The sequence below is a fragment of the Haliotis cracherodii genome, unplaced genomic scaffold, assembly GCF_022045235.1.
Source record: "Haliotis cracherodii isolate W230 unplaced genomic scaffold, xgHalCrac1.p SCAF_1, whole genome shotgun sequence".
NCBI classification, from domain to species: Eukaryota; Metazoa; Mollusca; class Gastropoda; order Lepetellida; family Haliotidae; genus Haliotis; species Haliotis cracherodii.
The window spans coordinates 28,026,233-28,037,470 of record NW_027266264.1 but is presented as its reverse complement, the minus strand read 5'-3'; the positions used below and the strand labels follow the sequence as shown (position 1 = coordinate 28,037,470).

General features: G+C 42.1%; 1 protein-coding gene across 2 annotated transcripts in view; it reads left to right on the top strand.

Moving 5' to 3' along the window:
* Positions 1-811: 811 nt before the first annotated feature.
* Positions 812-11,238, top strand: part of LOC139462653 (adipokinetic hormone/corazonin-related peptide receptor variant I-like) — a 48,436-nt gene continuing 38,009 nt past the window's right edge. For both annotated transcript variants that reach the window (XM_071244487.1, XM_071244493.1), the window contains exon 1: positions 812-1,532. In XM_071244487.1, coding sequence (XP_071100588.1) covers positions 942-1,532 — 591 coding nt within the window. In that variant the 5' untranslated portion in view covers positions 812-941. The remainder of the gene's footprint in view (positions 1,533-11,238) is intronic.

Sequence of the window (11,238 nt, the reverse complement as noted above, 5' to 3'; positions counted from 1 at the left end):
CCTGCAATCAATCAATTAATCAATCTGGGAGATTCAACGTGCGCTTTCCGACTAACGCACACGGGGAAACACTTATACTATTGGGGGAAAAAAGTGTAGTGAATACTTAAAGAAGTGCAACCTCCCAAAATATATAATTTTACAGTCTAATCTAATAAAGCTAAGGGGGTTTGGGTTTGGCTGGGTGGGAGTGGGTGATAAAAGAATTTTCAAAATATGGAAAGTTTGGGCATGGGTGGGTGGGTGGGGGTGGGGGGAGGGGGGAGGGGGGGAGGTCAAGCGTGGCGAGGCACGGCGTCGCATTTCGAGCAGGTGTGACGACAGGACCTGTGTAGAACTACTGTTTCACCCCGGCCAGGAGCCTCCTGGCTAGGCTGAGTTCTCCTGGAGGGTCACAGACCTTTATAAAGGAAATAATAGCGCAGCACGTGCCAGCCAATACATAGAGTTCCCTTTTCAATTTGTCGATACTTTAAGTCGAGCCTAAGCTTTTTATTCCCCGAGACAACCACAAGCTGATTATCTACACTTATTAACTCTGCCGTGAAACAGCAGCATCACGGCCTCTAACAACATCTTTGCCGGATTTCCGTCCAACAATGATTTGATTCACTTGTTTGTATATACGTTGATATTGGAAGATTTGTTAAGATCGACCGTCCAGAAACCGATGTATTGGTGTTGATGGCTTTGCGCATGTGTTGGGCGATGCGGCCTATAGGAGGCCGCGTGGTTGTATTGATCGCTCGCTATGATCAGTGAATGACGATATACAGGAGGAAGGCAGTCTCAGCCACTTTAGCCGGCCACAACTACCTGATAACGTCGGTGAAGGAGCGAGATAACTTTTGTTTGCGATTCAAGTGTTTCAGAAGAGTCAAGGCGAGATGTAGTGTAGGAATGGTCAGCCTCTGAGGAAATCCGTGACGTTATTTTCTTACATGATGGGAGAAAATGTTACATTTGGTAAACTTCCCGGAGCATATGGCATGAACGGCACAGATGCAGCGACGGCGGTTAACGACTCCGTCAAAGTTCCCTGTGTCAACATCACGGGAAACGTGTCCCAGTTGAAATGCATGGATCCAGCATCAGGGACATTACCAAGAGAAATTACATTCGACAATGACAACCTGGTGTCTGTGATCGCTTACTCTTGCCTGTTCCTCGTGGCAGCTTGTGGGAACCTAACTGTTTTCATAACGTTATTTCGGAACAGGAATATCAAGTCCCGTGTCAATCTCTTCATCATGCACCTGTCAATAGCGGATTTAATAGTTACTTTCGTCATGCTGCCGTTGGAGACGACGTGGAACATCACAGTCGCGTGGAAGGCGGGTGAAGCCGCCTGCCGCATCCTTATGTTCTTTCGTGCCTTCGGTTTGTACCTTTCCTCCTTCACGCTCGTAACTATCAGCCTGGACAGGTATTTTGCCATCATGCGTCCTCTCAGTTTAAACGACGCCGACAAACGAGGGAAGATAATGTTGGTGCTGGCATGGATCTTCAGTTTCGTCGCAAGCATCCCACAGGTAAGGCAACACAAGACGGGTGCCAGCCTATGTGTTAACACAACTTACCTAAATTCAGGGGTATCGCCCGTACAGCATAAACTAACACAATTCATCACAGTGTTAAATGAAAATGAAAAACTTCAACCTGAGATGTATCCGACTTGATCCACCCACATCGAGTCCTCCACGCATGATAAAACAAATGGAAGAAAGCGAATATCAGTAGTTTGAAAGCAAGAGAAACAATGTATTTTACACCCTGGGCTAAAACTGTAGCTGTTCTGAAATATTCTATTTTCGATGTCGTACATTGAAAACGTTGTAATGCTGAAATACCATGAACCAACAATAAATGTATGTGCCAGTCATGAAAGGTAACGTGTCTTATTTATCATTCCCAGCATATCCGCCCGTCCACGTTAGGGTAATCTGGAGTACGTGGTAGTACCATATATATAATTATGCATTTTAGCATGTGCAGGACGTCCTTGGTCGTCCGTGTTTGTCAGAGGAAAGTACGCATGTTTTTCTTGAAAATTCAAAATGATATTCAAACAACATAGTTCGTGATGTCTTTTGGCATGTTTGGAATTTTGACATACATGTTGTTTGTACGGACACAAGATATAACATTGCCCTCTGTTCGGTACAAAATACAAGTTTTTCCCCAGTCGGTGTTGATGTACTGATACAAAATACAAGTTTGTCCCAGTCGGTGTTGATGTACTGATACAAAATACAAGTTTTTTTCCCAGTCGGTGTTGATGTACTATTACAAAATACAAGCTTTTTCCCAGTCGGTGTTGATGTACTGATACAAAATACAAGTTTGTCCCATATCGGTGTTGATGTACTGATACAAAACACAAGTTTTTTCCCTGTCGGGGTTGATGTACTGATACAAAATACAAGCTTTTCCCCAGTGTGTGTTGATGTACTGATACAAAATACAAGATTTTTCCCAGTCGGTGTTGATGTACTGATACAAAACACAAGTTTTTTTCCCAGTCGGTGTTGATGTACTGATACAAAATACAAGTTTGTCTCCTGTCGGTGTTGATGTACTGATACAAAATACAAGATTTTTCCCAGTCGGTGTTGATGTACTGATACAAAATACAAGTTTGTCCCATATCGGTGTTGATGTACTGATACAAAATACAAGTTTTTTCCCTGTCGGTGTTGATGTACTAATACAAAATACAAGCTTTTCCCCAGTCGGTGTTGATGTACTGATACAAAATACAAGTTTGTTCCCATATCGGTGTTGATGTACTGATACAAAATACAAGTTTTTTCCCAGTCGGTGTTGATGTACTGATACAAAATACAAGTTTGTCCCATATCGGTGTTGATGTACTGATACAAAATACAAGTTTGTCTCCTGTCGGTGTTGATGTACTGATACAATATACAAGTTTGTCTCCTGTCGATGTTGATGTACTGATACAATATACAAGTTTGTCCCATATCGGTTTTGATGTACTGATACAAAATACAAGTTTGTCCCATATCGGTGTTTATGTACTGATACAAAATACAAGTTTGTCCCATATCGGTGTTTATGTATTGATACAAAACACAAGGTTTTTCCCTATCGGTGTTGATGTACTGATACAAAATACAAGTTTGTCCCATATCGGTGTTGATGTATTGATACAAAATACTAGTTTGTCCCATATCGGTGTTGATGTACTGATACAAAATACAAGTTTGTCCAATATCGGTGTTGATGTATTGATACAAAATACTAGTTTGTCCCATATCGGTGTTGATGTACTGATACAAAATACAAGTTTGTCCCCAGTCATTGTTGATGTACTGATACAAAATACAAGTTTGTCTCCTGTCGGTGTTGATGTACTGATACAAAATACAAGTTTTTCCCTATAGGTGTTGATGTACTGATACAAAATACAAGTTTGTCTCCTGTCGGTAATGATGTACTGGTACAAAATACAAGTTTTTCCCCTATCGGTGTTGATGTACTGATACAAAATACAAGTTTGTCCCATATCGGTGTTGATGTACTGATACAATATACAAGTTTGTCCCATATCGGTGTTGATGTACTGATACAAAATACAAGTTTGTCTCCTGTCGGTGTTGATGTACTGATACAAAATACAAGTTTGTCTCCTGTCGGTGTTGATGTACTGATACAAAATACAAGTTTGTCTCCTGTCGGTGTTGATGTACTGATACAAAATACAAGTTTTTTCCCTATTGATGTTGATGTACTGATACAAAATACAAGTTTGTCTCCTGTCGGTGTTGATGTACTGATACAAAATACCTGTCGGTGTTGTATGAGCTGACACAGAATGCAACTCTTAGTACAAGTTTCTGTCGTGTTTCAGTATTATCCCTGCTCCAGGACCACGCCAGCTGACAGAGTGGTCAATCTTTCGATTTTGCTAACAATAAAACTGTCGTCCAATATAATCTTCTATAAGTTGGGGCACGTAGCAGTATGTGCTTCCGTATTTCTTAAGTAAGTAGCGGCAGCTAATGCGAGGGAATTCAATCACAGTTCTACATATGGGTCCTGCACTCTGTTTGATTATGAAATTTACGTCAAGAAACCTACAGCCCTAACCCATCTCTGTGCAACAGAATCCATCTTTAGAAACAAACATTATTATCCCCGTCACTGTAATTCGTTTCACGTCTAAATGTGTTTTCAGACAGTTCAAATCAGGTGAATTTATGTAAGATCTCTAAACAATTGGGGGAATAATTTGCCTCCGTCAATATATGTTGTGGTCCCAGTGTGACGGCCTCGGTCGTTTAGCGAGCATATTGTGTCATCACAAAGTTATGCTGCATTATTTCATTAATCATTATTATTAATGAAACTGTCAATTCCATCTTGATTGGATTCTTGGATTTCTCTGTGCTTGCGATGAAAATATGAACACCCCAAGGGAATCCCATATTAATCACAATACTTGGCACCAAATACGGACACGCAATTATCTGCAAAGTTGAATATTTATATTAACAATTCGTTGTATATCAGATTTCATGTTGCAACGGGAGCGCCTGCAGAGACCAAAGTTACTTTCGTCTACATCACAACTGGCACGCATCATGTGTTCAAGGTTGTTATACGACTGTGCTGATAATTGCGTGTACGTATTAGGGGCCATATATATAACAGTGTTAGCAGTAAACTCAAACGTTTTACTAGCCCGGGATAAAAATAAATAAAATGCCATTTTAATGTTAATTAAATCAATGGGGAAATTTTGAAATTTGTATTAGCCCGCAGGAATTTGTACTAGCCCCGGGCTAGCGGGCTAGTGTTAATTTTATATAATGTGTGTGTGTGTGTGTGTGTGTGTGTGTGTGTGTGTGTGTGTGTGTGTGTGTGTGTGTGTGTGTGTGTATTTCTGTATTTCTGTGCATAATTAACCACACCATAAACCGTAGGCGTCCTAGAAGGAATTTGTCTCTACCATATTATCAGTAACACCTTTCTGTTCGTCATATGTTTAATATTTGCCGTTTGCGGATGTAACATTTGAATCGGAACTCACCTGTGGTTTGCTACTGCAGGAAGATGTGGTTCTGGAGAGAGGGACTTTGGTATTACCACAATCCGTGTCATGTTCACCTAGGCTGCAATTACATTACAAGCCTAACCCAAACAACATAAATGAAAGTTTATTTCGTATTGACCCTCAAATCAAAAGTTAAACATGGGCCCAGTTCCACAAAGCTTTCTCAGCGCTAAGGTGAACGTAACTCCCATATATTGTACGGCTGACGTACGGCACTCATATCGCTTCAGCATTAACTCCCATGCTTTAACATTAACGTTCGGCAGTCACAGTGCAATGATAATAACGCCCATGCTTTAACTTTGTCGTATGGCAGTCACAGTGTAACGATAATAACGACGGCAGTCACAGTGCAGCGATAATAACGCCCATGCTTTAACTTTGTCGTACGGCAGTCACAGTGCAACGATAATAACGACGACAGTCACAGTGCAACGATAATAACGCCCATGCTTTAACATTAACGTTCGGCAGTCACAGTGCATTGATAATAACGCCCATGCTTTAACTTTGTCGAACGGCAGTCACAGTGCAACGATAATAACACCCATGCTTTAACTTTGACGTACAACAGTCACAGTGCAGCGATAATAACGCCCATGCTTTAACTTTGACGTACGACAGTCACAGTGCAACGACAATTACGCCCATGCTTTAACTTTGACGTACGGCAGTCACAGTGCAACGACAATTACGCCCATGCTTTAACTTTGACGTACGACAGTCACAGTGCAACGACAATTACGCCCATGCTTTAACTTTGTCGTACGACAGTCACAGTGCAACGATAATAACGCCCATGCTTTAACTTTGACGTACAACAGTCACAGTGCAGCGATAATAACGCCCATGCTTTAACTTTGACGTACGACAGTCACAGTGCAACGACAATTACGCCCATGCTTTAACTTTGACGTACGGCAGTCACAGTGCAACGACAATTACGCCCATGCTTTAACTTTGACGTACGACAGTCACAGTGCAACGACAATTACGCCCATGCTTTAACTTTGTCGTACGACAGTCACAGTGCAACGATAATAACGCCCATGCTTTAACTTTGACGAACGGCAGTCACAGTGCAACGACAATTACGCCCATGCTTTAACTTTGACGTACGGCAGTCACAATGCAACGACAATTACGCCCATAATTTAACTTTGACGTACGACAGTCACAGTGCAACGACAATTACGCCCATACTTTAACTTTGTCGTACGACAGTCACAGTGCAACGATAATAACGACGGCAGTCACAGTGCAGCGATGATAACGTCCATGCTTTAACTTTGACGTACGGCAGTCACGGTGCATAGATAATAACGACGGCAGTCACAGTGCAACGATAATAACGCCCATGCTTTAACTTTGACGTACGACAGTTACAGTGCAACGACAATTACGCCCATGCTTTAACTTTGATGTACGCCAGTCACAGTGCATATATGATAACGCCCATGCTTTAATTTTGTCGTACGGCAGTCACAGTGCAACAATAATAACGACGGCAGTCACAGTGCAGCGATATTAACGCCCATGCTTTAACTTTGACGTACGGCAGTCACAGTGCAACGATAATAACGACGGCAGTCACAGTGCAACGATAATAAGGGGCATGCTTTAACTTTGACGTACGGCAGTCACGGTGCATAGATAATAACGACGGCAGTCACAGTGCAACGATAATAACGCCCATGCTTTAACTTTGTTGTACGGTAGTCACAGTGCAGCGATAATAACGACGGCAGTCACAGTGCAGCGATGATAACGCCCATGCTTTAACTTTGACGTACGGCAGTCACGGTGCATAGATAATAACGACGGCAGTCACAGTGCAACGATAATAACGCCCATGCTTTAACTTTGACGTACGGCAGTCACAGTGCAGCGATAATAACGACGGCAGTCACAGTGCAGCGATGATAACGCCCATGCTTTAACTTTGACGTACGGCAGTCACAGTGCATAGATAATAACGACGGCAGTCACAGTGCAGCGATCATAACGCCCATGCTTTAACTTTGACGTACGGCAGTCACAGTGCAACGATAATAACGACGGCAGTCACAGTGCAACGATAATAACGCCCATGCTTTAACTTTGACGCACGACAGTCACAGTGCAACGACAATTACGCCCATGCTTTAACTTTGACGTACGCCAGTCACAGTGCATATATGATAACGCCCATGCTTTAATTTTGTCGTACGGCAGTCACAGTGCAACGATAATAACGACGGCAGTCACAGTGCAGCGATACTAACGCCCATGCTTTAACTTTGACGTACGGCAGTCACAGCGCAACGATAATAACGACGGCAGTCACAGTGCAACGATAATAAGGACCATGCTTTAACTTTGACGTACGACAGTCACAGTGCAACGATAATGGCGCCCCTGCTTTAACTTTGACGTACGACAGTCACAGTGCAGCGATGATAACGTCCATGCTTTATCTTTGACGTACGGCAGTCATATCGCTACAGTATTAACTCCCATGCTTTAACTTTTAATCGCTGCTATATTAACGCCAATGCTTTATCATTGACGTACAGAAGTCATATCGCTATGATATGGCTTGATGACGTCTACCACTTTGAATGTTGTGGGTTCGGATATGATATGAGTTTCAAGCTCAGTCAGCGAATGCTGTCTCGCTACACTGTGCACAGCACAGAGCTAACCATGCCACGCACAACACATTGCTACCTGCTTACACTGACAGTTGTATTGGGGTTAAGGAATGGCACCATCTACAACTGTGTCGTGAAATATGACAACGATGTAACCCCATACTTCTTTCCACCAAGATACGGTGAGGGTTTGAGAGAAGAATGATGAAGTGATCAATGTTAAATATTTCCTGTTTGATATATTGAAAGTCCAGTGCCATGGATTGCTATCTTACGCCATTTTGCAGCCAGACGATAAGGTTAGGACCATCAGCAGGGTGTACTAATGTATCCCTTATGTATGTTCTTTCTTACTCCTCGCGTAGGTATGTTATTCTCTATTTACCATTTACTTCAAAGAGCAAGCTTGGTGCTATTATAGCCAAGCCTTACTGCGTAGCAGTCTTCTGATAGACGTGAATACACTCCATAAACAAGATTGGCCCAGATTGGCATTTTGCAGATCTAATGCATATTTCATTAGATATAAATTCTCCCTTTTTATAGCTGACTTATTGATTTCGATGTTAGCAAGTTGAAATATACAGCGGTATTCTAAAAGCATCTAAGTGTAAATTGATGTTATGTGTACATTGTGTAGTAGCATATTGCCACCATCACATATATTTAGCGGGGATGATACATGTATATTTGGGTGGTCAGCAACACCCTTGATAGTGTTAAATGCAAATGTAACAGGGCTGGGGTCGAGATCGCCGTCACTGATTGGAACATTCGTTACCAGTAATGAGAATGCAAACTATGTCTATCCCATGACAATCACTTCACATCAATAGCTCATGCATCATATCTTTGTTTGTTTGATTGTTAATTAACGCCGCATATGACGGCGGTCTGTAAATAGTCGAGTCTGGACCAGACAATCCAGTGACTGACAACATAACCATCGATCCACACAATTGGGATCGATGAGATACATCAACCAAGTCAGCGAGCCTGACCACCCGATACCGTCAGTCGCCTCTTACGACAAGCATTGTTGCCTTTTACGGCATACCTGATTAGATGTGTACAGTCAGATGAACTCTGGGTCAGAACACTGGTGTATTGAAAACCGTTGGATGCAGGTTATCTCTTGAGGGCTTTTCGTCTGGAAGGAAATGAGAAATCTATCTATGAAGGTTATTCTTTTGGAATTGCAAGTTGAAAGGCACAAAAGGTTGTGGTATTGCCTTAGAACATCCGAGTAGGATCGTGTTCTTGGGATATGTCAAATGCTATGTTTGACGTTTGAGATATGTCTGTGGTGTATCACGATATGGCGATGTTTACTTTGATATATAGCTATAGAATTATTATTGCAGGTTCTATGTGCTACACTTAGTGTCCGCTAAGGGCTGCAAACGTTCAAAATTTATGACAGATTGTACGATAACGTATAAAACAGTAGCACTTCCATAGTAATATATTTACCTGCATATCCATACATGTTCCGAGGTATATATAGGGAGGAGTGATGATGTACTGGCTGGGGAGGTCCATATAGAGAGGTGTTATGCTGGTGTAACTGTTCCGAGGTCTATAGAGGGAGAAGTGATGATGTACTGGCTGGGTAGGTCCATATAAAGAGGTGTTATGCTGGTTTAACTGTTCCGAGGTCTATAGAGGGAGAAGTGATGATATACTGGCTGGGGAGGTCCATATAAAGAGGTGTTATGCTGGTTTAACTGTTCTGAGGTCTATAGAGGGAGGAGTGATGATGTACTGGCTGGGGAGGTCCATATAAAGAGGTGTTATGCTGGTTTAACTGTTCCGAGGTCTATAGAGGGAGAAGTGATGATGTACTGGCTGGGTAGGTCCATATAAAGAGGTGTTATGCTGGTTTAACTGTTCCGAGGTCTATAGAGGGAGAAGTGATGATATACTGGCTGGGGAGGTCCATATAAAGAGGTGTTATGCTGGTTTAACTGTTCTGAGGTCTATAGAGGGAGGAGTGATGATGTACTGGCTGGGGAGGTCCATATAAAGAGGTGTTATGCTGGTTTAACTGTTCCGAGGTCTATATAGGGAGGAGTGATGATGTACTGGCTGGGGAGGTCCAAATAAAGAGGTGTTATGCTGGTGTAGCTGTTCCGAGGTGTATAGAGGGAGGAGTGATGATGTATTGGCTGGGGAGGTCAATATAAAGAGGTGTTATGCTGGTGTAACTGTTCCGAGGTCTATAGAGGGAGGAGTGATGATGTACTGGCTGGGGCGGTCCATATAAAGAGGTGTTATGCTGGTGTAACTGTTCCGAGGTCTATAGAGGGAGGAGTGATGATGTACTGGCTGGGGAGGTCCATATAAAGAGGTGTTATGCTGGTGTAACTGTTCCCAGGTCTATAGAGGGAGGAGTGATGATGTACTGGCTGGGGAGGTCCATATAAAGAGGTGTTATGCTGGTTTAACTGTTCCGAGGTCTATAGAGGGAGGAGTGATGATGTACTGGCTGGGGAGGTCCATATAAAGAGGTGTTATGCTGGTTTAACTGTTCTGAGGTCTATAGAGGGAGGAGTGATGATGTACTGGCTGGGGAGGTCCGTATAAAGAGGTGTTATGCTGGTTTAACTGTTCCGAGGTCTATATATATATAGGCAGGGGTGATGATGTACTGGTCTAAGTGCTAGGGAGTCCCATATACATGGACTGATGAAACCAGGTGTTTGCAAAAAGTTGAACGTATCCTGCCCCACTGCAAAGAAGTTATATGTGTCTATGTGATTATTTTATTATTCTGTAAAATTGGTTGACTTCGACTTTTGACGCGAAAAGGTGAGCGTCTCCTGCCCCACCGGAAACATTTTATATGTGCCTATGTGATTATTTCATTATTCTATGAGATTGGTTGACTTTGAAGGTCAAAGTCACTTACGAAATAGATATTTGCGCTGCTTATTACCAATGTAACACATGATGGGATATTCACCTGGGAACCAGGTACATCTGACTCCCCAGACAGGACCTAGAGTTGAAACTGCCTTGGTTACCTTAGTGAAAATATAATGAAATAAATGAACACTGACTGTTCTCCGTAATATATGAACGCATTCATATCCCGAAAACATAAATCTAAATGCTGGAATCACTGTTGATATGATAAATGCATATATGTAGCTATATTCGAAAAGCTAAAAAAACTACTTAAGGGAACGATAAAGTATCAGTAACATCAATAAGATCTCACAGCCAGATCTCTAATGCTCTGTTCAGAGATCCAAAATCCATTGACTACAAATGTAATGCTTTGTAAGCAATATGTTATCAACCTGTGGCAGCCAGGAATAATATAACTTGCAATAAATATCTGTTTTTAAACTTGTGAGTTTCCACATCCTCTTTCGCAACCACCACAGGATATGTTTTTCACCAACCCCTCCCCGTGGCTTTTTTGTATACTTTATACTTGTGTATTATGTGCATCCTTTTCCCTTGCTTTGTATGTTGACTTTATGATTACAGTAAACTACGGTTATAACGAACTCAAAG